Below are 14,194 nucleotides of genomic sequence, written 5' to 3'. Positions count from 1 at the left end.
TGCTCTCAAACGCTTGCTTCGGTACCTTGTCGGAACTATCGACAGGGGCATTGTCGTTTCTTCCAGCCCATCCACAACATTACATGCCTTTTCCGATGCTGACTGGGCTGGTGACAGGGACACTTACGTCTCCACAACCGGGTTCATCATTTATCTCGGTTCCACCCCTATCTCTTAGGGCTCCAAAAAGCAAAGAGCTGTGGCTCGTTCCTCCACGGAAGCTGAGTACCGAGCACTCGCCGACACAGCATCTGAAGTTCTCTGGCTCCTATCTCTACTCAAAGAGCTCCGCCACCGGATCCACCAACCTGCCATATATTGTGATAATATGGGTGCCACCTTTCTCTCCTCCAATCCTGTATTCCACTCCCGAATGAAACACATCGCCATCGCCTATCACTTTGTTCGAGAGAATGTGCAACACGGTGTTTTCCGGGTAACCCATGTGTCCACAGGCGACCAGCTCGCCGATATTTTGACAAAGCCTCTCCACCGTCCACAGTTTGAGTCCATCATCAACAAGCTCGGACTTTCCCAACGGCCGTCCGGCTTGCGGGGGCGTGTTAGAGAATCAAATTAATCGTATTTACCTTTTTCATTTAATGTTATTTATTTAAATAAACTCAGTCAATGTTGTTCCTTAGTTTGTGCTGAATACGTGGTCTGTAAGTTATGTTAGTGGCTTTATAGAGAGATTTTAGCAAATCTCTGAAACCGTCATATTCACTGTGTATAAGTAGGAAATCTCAATTTAATGAAAGTAACAACTTACGCAATATATTCTCAACTTATAGTTTCTACATTGGGTGAGTCACTAATTAAACATAATTTCAGCAAATCAAAGTTTTTTAATTCTGCATGATATTTTAGTGCAGTTCATCCCTCCGAATTTGAGTAATTGAGGAGTGTTGGCTAGTATTTGCAGTAGAGCATAAATCAACTTGAAGCTTCACTTGAAAATAATAATCAACATGGGCACTATTTTCACCTCACATGATCATGTTTTAAAACCAAAACCACCGACATTTGAAAAATTTCAAACCTCCACATCTGATTTTGCCAAACTCCCCGAGAGTCCAGAAAATACATCATGTTCTTTGCACCGCTTTTAAGAAGTATTGTATGCTTTGGATTTTCTGTAAGTTATCAAAGTTTTCTCCTTAGTTAAATGCTGTCTTAGTGAGTTTAGAAGATAAATATATTTGATACAAGACATAGGCATAACAAAAATTTCAAGTCCAAGAATTGATCTACAGACATAATGAAAATGGTTAATATCTGCATACATGTAAAAAAAACAGCTAATTCCACAGTTTGGAAGTCTCAAATCTTGAAATGTTGAAGAGCAGAACTACCATCAAGCCCTTTTGCATTGAAGTAAGTTACATAATCAGTAAAAGTGGTTTCTCTATATTTGGGTGGATTGTCTTTTGATAATAACTCTTTTATTGGTCCATAAAGCTTTTCTTGTCCCCTAAGAAAACATGCAACAGATACTCTCGGACCAATGGTGTTTGCCACTACTCTATGTTCAACACTCTTGAACCTATCATTTGTTACAAGCTGCAGTACAATACAAATTATAATTATCTACATTCATGTTAAGCTAATTTCACATATAAGATAATTTAATTATGAGATAGTAAATTAGTATATAACCTTTCACATCACATGGTTGAAAAGTTATAGCAAATAAGGCATTGTTTAGGTATTGTTTGATGATATAAAAATGACACTCCTCACCACAATTAAAAAATGTAAACGTAAAAATAAATATTCAACAACTCCAAACCTTAGACAAATTGTTTTAATAAATTTTGGATCAAGTTTGGATCGATCTTAGATATGTGCACATAAGTTAGACATCAATAATATATTAATTGTCAAGATCAATACGATTACATGTCAATACCTCCTCTTCATCCTACCCCTCCAATGAAACATGTGGTGACCTATTGATAAGATATCATGTCGTGTTAACTTTTTATCCAAAACATTTTGATAGCTCAACACTTAACCAGAGACATCTTGCTCTTTCAGCTAGAGACATATTTATTCTCTCTGCCAAACAGTTTGTTATCGTGTCTTACGGAGAGAAAAATCTATTTGAATACCGTGTTCTTCATGGATCCTCTTGCGAGTAAAATCATTTCTTAAAGTAAAAAAAATACTTTGAACCACCCATGAAAACCTCTTCGGTAGGCCCCCACACATCATAATGCACATAGTTTAAAACTCCATTTGTTTTATGCTTTCAAGTCCTGAACCAAACACAACACTATTTCCCAAGTGAACAATACTTACACAAATCCATCTTACAACTATGAACACCTTTTAATAGATTTTCTTTAGAAGTTTCATCATCTTACGCTCACAGAGATGACCCATATGCATATGCCAAAGTTTGGTTACATCATTATCATACTAAATTGATGCAACATCACCTAAAATAGTATTTTCCAACCGTTTATAGATGTTATATACAGTCCTTTCTCTAATCACAATCAAGGCATCCTGGCTAACCTTCAAAATGTCTTTATCTCCATCAAAATTGTAGGAGAAACCATTTTCCTATAGATTACCTAGGGAAATCAAGTTCTTCTTCAATTTTGAAATATACGTGACATTGTTCAATGTTCGCACGCTACCATCTTTTACGGAAATTTAATTTAGCTCATTCTAGTGATAATATATGCTTTATCCTCATCCAGATAAATAAATTCAAAATTATATGAGTTGAATGTAGTGAACCATTTTTGGTGACGGGTCATGTGGTAAGAACAACAAAATTTCAGAATCCGCGCATACTGCTTTTGCGGGATGAAACACACATCATATCTCTTTCACTGAAAGAATCATTGATTTAAACCACATCTGTAGAATTGGAAGAACATTGTTTTTTGTTTGGAAAATCCCTCTTTCAATGTTCAATATGTTTGCTACTATATCACTCAACTATTTTTCGATTCTTGGATTTAGACCTCTTCTTTCTAGGACTTGTTTTACCTTTGTTATGCCCACGATTTTGAACCCCCTTCACGTACCGCAGACCTACCGCCCACACACCCCAATCACCTAATTATAACTAGTTGGACTTAAAACATGTTTCGAATTTACATATATTTGTGTTCCTCGTTATCTTAATATGAGTCATACTAACGAATTTTATAGAAAACAAATAAATAAGATGCAAGCAAGAACAGATATGACTGATTATGGAATTTGGAGAATTATGCTTTGGTAAAACACACAATTGTTGTTTGGTTCACATCAAGGACACTAGTGGGTAAAAAGGAACTCAATTGTTGCATAAAATATACATAAGCCAAATAGTAATAGAGAACTTACCTGCAGAAGATCACCAATATTGATAACAAGAGCCTCAGGGATTGGGGAAACATCAATCCAACTATTCTGATAAAGAATTTGAAGGCCACCAATATGATCTTGAAGAAGCACTGTGAGAAAGCTACCATCAGAGTGTCTGGTGGTTCCCATAGTTAATTCTGGTTGAGGACAAGCAGGATAGTAATGACCAAGTAGCATGATCCACTTAGAACAATCCATGTCTTTTAAATGGTTCGGATTCAACCCAAGAGCTTCTGATAGTAGCTCAAAGAGTGTCATTCCAAGTTTCTCTACATGTGCTCCATATTCTAGAACTATATCCCTACAACAAGATGAAACAACCGAGCCATAACTAATGAGGCCTATAATTTGAGGAAGTAAATCACAAACAAGAACTCACCTGCAAACTACTGGCAAATCTTCTGGTTTTGGAGCATTAGGAGCAATGTTACATTTAAAAGTATCCCTCCAATTAAGTGCTGGTGAACTATACATATCAAAATTACTATTGTAAACCAATGGTCTTGTTTGATCTCTAGTATACACCTCTTTTTTTACTTCAGTATCTTGTTCAAAGAATCTAACCACACCATCTTTCATATCCTCGAGAACATTCAAGGGAATGCCATGATTAACCACTTGAAAGAAACCCCATGTCTCAGAAGCTTCCTTTATTTTGTTTATAATATGTTGCCTTGTATTTGTAAAGTCTATAACAGGAATGATGTGTTCTGTGTTGGTTGAATTAGTGGAGTATGAAAACGTATCAGGTGGATGATGAAATAAGGTTGGGATTTTGACAACACCTTCGTCTACAAGGCCTTTAACACCAGCTTTTGTCTCATCAAATGCTTTGAGCTCATCCATCCTATCAGAATTCGATTTGAACTTGCTTTCAATTTCATTTGTAGTTGTAGATCCCATGTTAGTTTTTTTTTGGTAGTGACCTTGGAGTGAAAAGTGTTTGTGGAAGCTGTGAAGAATTGTTTAAATTATCCTACAATGTTGAGAAAAAATCTTGAGTACTATACAATAAGTATCCATAAAAAGTTGTGTGGTGATTTTTGTGTTAGCGTGTTACCGATTTTCGCCACTACTCGCTTCTTCCATAAATCATAAGGTGACCAAAGTGTTAATCATAAGGTGGACCAAAGTGCTGTAGGATGAAAAGGACACGTCAACTTGCATTTGAGTCTCCATGCAACTATTGATTTTTGCCGCTACGTATTATCATAATATTGTTTGGCTGGACAATTGGAAAAACTTATAAATGGTTGTGATTAATGAAAATGGATTCTCTACGGGCAAGTCTTCCACGTAATTAATGTTTATGGCCGTTAGATGTTAGATCTTAATCAGATACTATAAAACAAACAGATAAATTTTATATAATAATTTAAAAACGTGTCCTTTAAATAACAACCGTCTAATCTTGATCAGACGGTTAAAAACGCATAACTGCATGACTGCAGACAAACTCAATCCTTGATTAATAAAAACAAACGTGATTTCTAATGTAATGTTGGGACAAGGAACAAAAAAAAACTTGTGATTTTCAACATAGAGAGTGAGAGAAAATGATAATTAAGATGAAAAATAGGACCTACCATGAGATATCCACTAGGGTATATACAGACAATTATATTGAGTGAGGTATAAAAAACCAGAAAAAATTAAAGCTATAATTAATTACAGACAAAGTGTAGGCGGTTACTCAACACTTATGTTTTTGCTGTAATTGATTATCTATATTCGGTAATCAATTGCAACAACTCTTTGTTTGTTTTCTTCAAATGGGTGTAATCGGTTACAGTCCCACAGTAATCGATTACAGACACGTGAATTACACTTTTTCACTTAATACACCACCTTAATTTATGTGCTTCAAGTCTTCTATGCCCATATGCTTCTTCAATTAACCCTCCTTTGGTTAGTAAATTGGCTACTTGGTCTTCACTTCGACAACACCCCAACTTCAATCTTCCTTCATTAACAAGTTCTCCCAAATAATGAAACCTCATCTCAATATGCTTGCTTCTCTCATGTGCAATGAGATTCTTAGCAGGGTTTATAGCGTAAACGATATCAACCATGAGCGTTATAGCCTCACCATCTTCACAACACAACTCTTTCAACAAATTCAGCAATCACATGGCTTGCACACACGCAACAAAGGTGCAATATATCCGGTCTCACAAGAAGAGATTGCCACTATTAGCTCCTTCTTCAAACACCATGAGATTGGTGTTTCTCCAAACATAAAGATCTATCCAACTATGTATTTTCTATCATCTTTATCTCCACACCACTTGGAATCGATGTATCCCAGTAAATTGCACTTTCTTCCCTTATCCATTGCAGGAAACAAAATTCCACAGCCAATAGAACCTTTGATGCATCTTAGAATCCTCTTGATTGCTGCCAAATGAGACACCTTCGATCTCTATATGAATATGCTCACAATTCCAACACTAAAAGCCAAATCTAGTATTGTATTAAACAAGTAATGTAAGAATCCGATCAACCTCTGATATTGAGTTGGATTAACATCTTGCTCATGTTCACTCTTTGACATCTGCAACCTTGGTTCAGCAGAAGTAATGGCCCTGTTACAATGTTCCATTTCATATTTTTTCAAAATCTCAAGAGCATACATTCTTTGATTCTTGGTTTTTCACAACAAAATTGGGGGTGCTCCACATATACCTCATATTCCAACAGTCTGTTCAAAAATGTAGATTTGACGTCATTTGATAAACTGACGAATTGTTGTTGTTTGCTATCCCAACAACCAATCATATGGTCTCAATTCTTGTTACGGGTGCAAATACTTCCTTAAAGTCTATTCCCTCATTTTGCAAAAATCCATTACCTACCAATCTAGCTTTGTGCTTCACAATCTCTCCTTTGTGATTAGTTTTGACCTTGTACACCCATCTCACACATATGGGATTTTTCCCTTGAGGAAAATCAACCATCTCCCAAGTCTTGTTTTTCTCAATCAATTCTAACTCCTCCTTTATAGCACAAATCCATTTTATATCACTCAAATCCCCCTCTATTTTAATGGGTTCAAATTCAGCCATAAGTGAAAATGGATGAAGTCACCATCGTCATTAACTTCGTTGTCCTGGAATATATCACAATCTTGGAGTATTGCATGCAAACCTCTTTGCCTTGTTGATTCGGGATTCGATGTGGGATTGTTTCTGCATTTTCTAGAACCACAAGAACGGTTTTTCACTATTGTAACCGGTTACAGCCCGTTGGTAACCAGTTACAGGATACCGCACTTCTTTTATTTTGTCGAAAATGACGTCTATGTTGATCATGACCCTAACTAATGAACTTTGACCTAATTCATCACACATTTTCATAATAAATCTTGGATGAAAATAGAATGATTGCGCTTAGGCCTCTTCCTTTCCAGGCATTTAAATATTGTTGTAGAGTTCCCTGTTTGGATGCATGTCTCCACTTAAAAGTAACAACCAATCAGACTTCTTTTTCGTCCTTGCGAAACTTTGAAAACGTTTTCAGAAATGAGTATGTTTTGATCATATCGATGTGAAACAAACAAAAGTTTCCGCCTCCAATAGTGGTTAACAAGCAAATGTTTAGTCACTCGATATGTCTAATGAGTCACTCATTAAAAGCAACCAACCTAGTAGTTCTTTATTATCAAGAACTACGTAGCCCTGAGTTCTCTATAGCACCTAGAGATACATATGAGCAGGATTTTAAAATCTTGTGAAGCACACCTTAATAAAAAGCACCCTTTTAATAAAAGTCTTTCCTTTCTTTCTTTCTCTTTTCTGACTCGATAAGTAGAAGATCGCAAATGATATCACGCTAACACTCTTGCACGCAACTAATTAAATGGGTCACATTGAGTATAACAGATGTGAGGGGTTCTAATACATTTTCCTTGCATAACTGACTCTAGAACCTGATCTGGTTGTGACGATCATTTCTTTTTTGTTTTTTGTGAGTTTTATCGATATTTTCCCTTTCCCTCTTCAGGAATAAATAAAGTTCGGTGGTGACTCTATTTTATTTATATTTCGAGCGTTCCTTATGTAACACCTTAAACTCTCTGCACATAAAATTGTCATGGAATTGATTAAACACAATACAACCACTCAGGGTGTCACACCCAACAAACACATAACCTTCTTCGTAACACGGGTTACAATAAAATAATTTAATACACACATTTACACTTAGGATATTTATACGATATCAATTCATCTAATTTGTACTTGGGATATTTACACGACATCCAACTTATCTGATTTCATGGCAGTGGAATCATAATTAACACACTATTCAAATTAAATCCCATAGTAAAACTTCATATTATAATTTAAAAGCATCTACTCACAAGTCTTCTCCAAATGTTTATCACACCAAAATATAAACATACGAGAACATACATTGTCTCTCAGAAAAAGCTCAACATAAAACAAAAAAGTCACTCCGTAGTGTTACATATCAGAGCATGATCAAAACTAAAATAATGAAACTAAAAGAAGTAGCTCTAAGAGCTAGCTTCCATTCACAACAGCGTCTCTACTCTTGAGTATATGTACGATGCTCATGTAAAGGCAACATTCAAACAGAAGGGATGAGAAATCAAAATTAATAATCATAAGTATATATTGCAAGGTAGGATATCAACACATAACATATTCTACACAATCTCGATCACAGTATATCAATTATATTCTCATGCTCAATCTACCAATCAATCGTCACTCAACAAATATAACTCAACAAGCATAGATATAACTCATTATGCAACTCGACTATGCAACTCTACGCATATGCATATGGTACCAACTCAATATTTGGTTCTCTCTAGAACCTGGTCCCCTCTTCTGAATCCCTGATCATCATCTTCTGAGCTTTAAGCCCCCTCTTTGAGCTTGGGACAAGCCACTAGTCTCATCTTCTGAACTAGCGAACATGCCTCATGACACAACTCACATGAATGTATGCACATGTTAACAAAATTCAATATGTTAAGACCCATATTCTGATCCTAACTTACATGCATTGACAAACTCGCGAAATCCTCTTTTCTAGATTACCAGAACAACTCACACTATACTTAGCATAACGACGCAATTCCAACACGTATAATAATTCAACTCAATAAAATTATCAATTCACATATATCTAACTCACCTTTAACTCAATAATACACAACAAGATACTTATAAAATCAACAAATATTCAAGAGAAAGTATAGTAATCCGACATAACATCATCAACTCGTCTATACATAACCATGTCTCATAAAATTAATTAAAAATTATTTTTAATCATTTAAGTCACGCCAAACAACCCTTAACTCAAACCCCAAAAGATTTTTGTTAATTTTTATGAGAGATGGTTAACTCAAAAATCATTTAATGATAAAATAATAAAATACATTAAGTCACACCCAACGGTCCCAAAAACTCAAAAGAATAAAAAATACATTTTTATGAGTTCACAATATCTTCAACACAATACTCTTAACTCGGTAAAAATTATAGCAATACATAATTATAACTCAACAAAGTTTCCAAAGACCTCTAAACAACTCTACAACAATCCTTACACCTTTAAAACAACTCTAAAATGCTCAACAATGCTCTACTGACAACTCTTGTACATAAATATAACTTTTATGAACACAACCGACAACTCTAACAACTTTGTGGACAACTCTAACAAAATTAAATATAACTTAGGTTAGCCAAATAACCCAATTATTTATCTCTAATTCAGAACCCAAACACAGATTATACAAATAATATTAAATTGTTATTATTGTAATTATTATTAATAGTATTATTATTATCATTATTATCTAAGTTATATATATATATATATATATATATATATATATATATATATATATATATATATATATATATATATATATATATATATATATATATATATATATATATTAGTTATCCCAAATAAAATATTATATAATGTATGAGTCAAACATGCACGGTATCTTCATCTAAAAAAACATAACACCTCCAATAACTCTTCATCACATATTCATATAACAAAATTCACCGTTGGATTGAAAACTATTATCATATAGATCGTCTATATAAAATTTAACATTAATCAAAAATAATTTGATATGTCAACGAGATGCATAAAAATTAACATCTTCCAAAACTTTAACAAAACCGTTAATTTTGATCATTCTCTTTAACATATCAAATGATTCTCGATTGATGTTAAATTTTATAGAGAATCTATATGATAATACATTTCAATCTAACAATATATTTTATTTATGGATATGCGGTAAAGAGTTATAAAATTTGTCATATTCCGAAATTTGATATTTTGATGACATTTGATCCTGACCCATATATATATATATATATATATATATATATATATATATATATATATATATATATATATATATATATATATATATATATATATATATATATATATATATATATATATATATATATATATATATATATAAAAAGTGATGCTTTACACTGACCACCATACAAATATATGAAGAACAAGCTCTCTGAAGATTCTAAAGACTAGGTTATGAGGAGCTGTGTCAAGACTCTGAAAACCAAGGTTATGAAGTTTCTCCCAACCAGAATCTTGATCCTTCTAAACATGCTCCAACATCATTTATTCAGAAGCCTCAAGATTAGAAGATAAGATTGAAAAGTTTTGCGTAAGAAAAATAGTACACAATACAAAATCAAATATTTCTTCCATTACATTGATTTTGTGGTCTAAGGACTGTATTATTATACCATTTTGCCTCCCATTATGCAAGCCGCTATGAAAGGATACAACTGCATTTTTGGTATTCCATTTCTATCCTCCAACGAATCTTTTTATTTCTTATATAAAGGAGACTTGGAAGATCGAAGAACTTGTTAGTTCATGCTGCTACTTCACGCTAATACACAACATTTTTGCTGAACTGAATATTATTAAGTATAGGGAAAAGAAACACACGTAGAACTTTTGTTCGTTATTGTATGATAAATTTATTGTACTTAAACTTGTGTTATTCTGTTTTCTTAGAAGCAATCTTGTAAACACATATCTTGTAAATCTCATTGATTGAGTTTATATTCCTTGAGTGACTAGGGTATAGTCAGAATTACTCAAGAAGACATTGACGAGTAGTCTTTATGTATCAGTAATCAATATGGTTATAGTGGATTTAATCCTTGTTGATAAGACAAAATCATCTTGGTGGGTGGACTGGAGGCAACTTAGTTAACAACGAACCAGGATAAAAGTAATTGTTTCATTTATTTTTGTTCGTTGTTTACTGTTTGATTGTGTTGGGTTGAAAAAACTTTCATTTTAAAAACCCAATTCAAATACCCATTTCTTGTGTTTCTTGCCACCTTCAATGAATTCGCGTTAGTTTTGAAAAACAATTTGATTATAGTAGTGATTTTTTTTTGAAATTAATCAATTAATCAAACTAATTAAAAATCAATTAAAATGAAATTAATCAATTAATCAAACTAATTAAAATTTATTTAATCAAATTAATTGATTAAAATGAAATTAATCAACTGATCAAGCTACTTAAAAATCAACTAACTAAATTAATCAATTAAAATGAAATTAATCAATTAATCAAACCGATTAAAAATCAATTTACCAAATTAATCAAGTTAATAAAAATTAATTAATAAAATTAATCACTTAAAATAAATTTAATCAATTAGTCAAGTTAACTAAAAATCAATTAACAAAAATAATTAACTAAAACAAAATTAATCAATTATATATATATATATATGTATATATATATATATATATATATATATATATATATATATATATATATATATATATATATATATATATATATATATATATATATATATATATATATATATATATATATATATATATATATATATATATATATATATATATATATATATATATATATATATATATATATATATATATATATATATATATATATATATATATATATATATATATATATATATATATATATATATATATATATATATATATATATATATATATATCAGTTGGTCTGCCCTCACTGTTTTGCGACTATTTGTGTTCTGTTTGGGAGCTCAGAATTTGTGGAAAGTTATAACAGATTGATTGGGACTGGAATTGTTTGTCATTACTGACTCCCTGTCACACCATTTTACTATTTTCTATTTGTTTCTTAAATACACTTTACCTACAAGGATTAGTGACTTGATTTCGATAGCTGTTTGTAGCTGGAACGTAAATGCTTATTCAAGTTCAGCTTCTAACTTTGGAATAGGTGGTTGTAAACTTCAAAGAATTTAAAAGTCATTACGACAACGACCTGGATTTTATAACTAATATGACATTTTTATCAAAACAATCTTTTTCTAAAGATTTAACAAGTCAGAAAAGTATCTGATAGTAAACATAACCCCAAAAACACATCTCTTACATTGAATATTAAAGAAACGAATCCAAAAGCTGTTTGGAAACTCTTAGGGAAATTAGTGGTTAAAATGGATCCACCAACAATTTACCAGAAACTTCACCATAATTGTATAGAATAATAGTAGCTACCAAGGATTTAGGGATTTTACAATTTATACAATGTATAAATTTGAGTCTTAAACAACTTGAACAAATAGTTCTCTCTTTTCACGCCAACGCCACTGCAAAGAAAAACAAGAGAAACAAAAATGGGTTCTATTACTACAGATGAAACTGAAAGCAAGTTGAAATCGAATTCTGATAATAGGATGGATGAGCTCAAAGCATTTGATGAGACTAAAGCTGGTGTTAAAGGCCTTGTTGATGAAGGTGTTGTCCAAATCCCAACCTTATTTCATCATCCACCTGATAAGTTTTCATACTCCACTAATTCAACCAACACAGAACACATCATTCCTGTTATAGACTTTAAGAATACAAGGCAACATATTATAAGCAGCATAAAGGAAGCTTCTGAGACATGGGGTTTCTTTCAAGTGGTTAATCACGACATTCCCTTGAATGTTCTCGAGGATATGAAAGATGGTGTGGTTAGATTCTTTGAACAAGATACTGAAGTAAAAAAAGAGATGTATACTAGAGATTGGACAAGACCATTTGTTTATAATAGTAATTTTGATTTGTATAGTTCACCTGCACATAATTGGAGGGATTCTTTTAAATGCAACATTGCTCCTAATGCTCCGAACCCAGAAGATTTGCCAGTAGTTTGCAGGTGAGTTCTTTTTGTTTTATATATATATTATAGGCCACATTAATTGGTATTGTATATATTTGCCAGTGGTGTTTTTCATCTTGTTGTAGGGATATAGTTCTAGAATATGGAGCACATGTAGAGAAACTTGGAATGACACTCTTTGAGTTACTATCAGAAGCTCTTGGGTTGAATCCAAACCATTTAAAAGACATGGATTGTTCTAAGCGGGTTATGTTACTCGGTCATTACTATCCTGCTTGTCCTCAACCAGAGTTAACTATGGGAAGCACCAAACACTCTGACGGTAGCTTTCTCACGGTGCTTCTCCAAGATCATATTGGTGGCCTTCAAATTCTTCATCAGGACAAGTGGATCGATGTATCTCCAATCCCTGAGGCTCTTGTTGTTAATATTGGTGATCTTTTGCAGGCAAGTTCTCTATTAGTACTTTACAATTCAGTTATTATTGTGTGTGAAATGAGCTTAACATGAATGTAGATGATTATAATTTGTATTGTAATGCAGCTTGTAACAAATGATAGGTTCAAGAGTGTTGAACACAGAGTAATGGCAAATAGCATTGGTCCGAGAGTATCTGTTGCATGCTTTTTTAGGGGACAAGAAAAGCTCTACGGACCTATAAAAGAATTATTATCAAAAGACAATCCTTCCAAATACAGAGAAACCACTTTTACTAACTACGTAGCTTACTACGTTGCAAAAGGGCTTGATGGCAGTTCTGCTCTTCAACATTTCAAGATTTGAGATTTTGAAACTGTGGAATTAGTTGGTTTGTTTAGCATGATAAACAAACAAACTAAATAAGTAGGGGAAAATATTAACAATTTTCAATGTGTCTGTAAATCCTTTCCTAGACTTGAAATTTGTGTTATGCCTATGTCTTGCAACAAACTACTGAAAATCCAAAGCGTACAATACATCATTAGAATGGTGCAAAGAACATGTCTTTTTTGAACAGTCTCATGTTGCCATTGATGATGAATGAAACAATTTATGCAAGACTTTGAAACCATACTTTTGCTAGACTAGATAGGTGGTATTATGATTGATGTAACTACCATTCATGGAGCCCTTATAGTCATTTGGAGATCATAAACAAACATAAAGTTACTTTTCTTAAAAATCTTTAATACAAGAAACTATACTTAAAGATATTGAACATTAAAAACCAAAATAACAATTTAATTGACTAGAACATCAGCTAAATTCTTCATCAAATATGAGTTGCTTAATACCCATACTTTATTTACCTGCATTTGAAAATCATATATGTTACAAAAATAAATAGGGAAATGTTCTTTCCAGTGTTTATGGTGATACACCTAAAAATTCGAAAATGCATCTCTAAACGCATCCAAAATCAAGAACATTTTCTCTTTCTTGAGTTTCACTCAAAGTTTTGAAAATAAATAGTCCGGAGATACATCTCCGTATCATATTTAGATGTATTCGGAGATGCATCTCTGAAATACCTCCTGAACTCATTTATGAGTTTGACGATTCAGTGATATTTTCGGAGATGCATCTCCTTATTTTGAACATGTTGGCTCATATTTTTCAGATTCTCCGATTCCAAAAAATCTC

At 32.7% G+C, this 14,194-nt stretch overlaps 2 protein-coding genes across 7 annotated transcripts in view; one reads left to right on the top strand and one right to left on the bottom strand.

Moving 5' to 3' along the window:
• The window catches only part of LOC127127843 (1-aminocyclopropane-1-carboxylate oxidase homolog 1), a 36,408-nt gene extending 31,825 nt beyond the window's left edge, over positions 1-4,583 (bottom strand). Inside the window, exons 1-4 of one of the 5 annotated variants that reach the window (XM_051057199.1) lie at positions 3,749-4,526; positions 3,349-3,670; positions 1,287-1,563; positions 751-1,136 (exon numbers count right to left, since the gene is read on the bottom strand). In XM_051057199.1, coding sequence (XP_050913156.1) covers positions 1,324-1,563; positions 3,349-3,670; positions 3,749-4,272 — 1,086 coding nt within the window. In that variant the 5' untranslated portion in view covers positions 4,273-4,526 and the 3' untranslated portion in view covers positions 751-1,136; positions 1,287-1,323. Of the gene's footprint in view, positions 1-750; positions 1,137-1,180; positions 1,564-3,348; positions 3,671-3,748 lie in introns of those variants that run through there. The other 4 variants (XM_051057251.1, XM_051057357.1, XM_051057151.1 and 1 more) reach the window with 4 other exon arrangements.
• A 7,240-nt stretch (positions 4,584-11,823) lies between these two features.
• LOC127127606 (1-aminocyclopropane-1-carboxylate oxidase homolog 1) lies at positions 11,824-13,622 on the top strand. Of its 2 annotated transcripts, none has more exons than XM_051056947.1 (3): positions 11,824-12,607; positions 12,697-13,018; positions 13,132-13,280. In XM_051056947.1, exons 1-3 carry the CDS (start codon positions 12,081-12,083, stop codon positions 13,144-13,146), a joined length of 864 nt encoding a protein of 287 aa, XP_050912904.1. In that variant the 5' UTR covers positions 11,824-12,080; the 3' UTR covers positions 13,147-13,280. The 2 variants fall into 2 exon arrangements, with proteins under 2 accessions (XP_050912904.1, XP_050912850.1); XM_051056893.1 differs by having other exon boundaries at positions 11,826-12,607; positions 13,115-13,622.
• Positions 13,623-14,194: the final 572 nt, after the last annotated feature.

Source organism: Lathyrus oleraceus, chromosome 1, assembly GCF_024323335.1.
Source record: "Lathyrus oleraceus cultivar Zhongwan6 chromosome 1, CAAS_Psat_ZW6_1.0, whole genome shotgun sequence".
Lineage (NCBI taxonomy): Eukaryota > Viridiplantae > Streptophyta > Magnoliopsida > Fabales > Fabaceae > Lathyrus > Lathyrus oleraceus.
Note: the sequence above shows the minus strand (reverse complement) of the source record. Positions and strands in the feature narration are given on the sequence as shown.

Excerpts from the sequence above, each read along its gene's own strand:
- LOC127127606 (XM_051056893.1), top strand. The coding sequence starts at position 12,081 with ATGGGTTCTATTACTACAGATGAAACTGAAAGCAAGTTGAAATCGAAT. Across the intron at positions 12,608-12,696 it reads GATTTGCCAGTAGTTTGCAG|GGATATAGTTCTAGAATATG; the intron begins GTGAGTTCTTTT and ends ATCTTGTTGTAG. Across the intron at positions 13,019-13,114 it reads ATATTGGTGATCTTTTGCAG|CTTGTAACAAATGATAGGTT; the intron begins GCAAGTTCTCTA and ends ATTGTAATGCAG.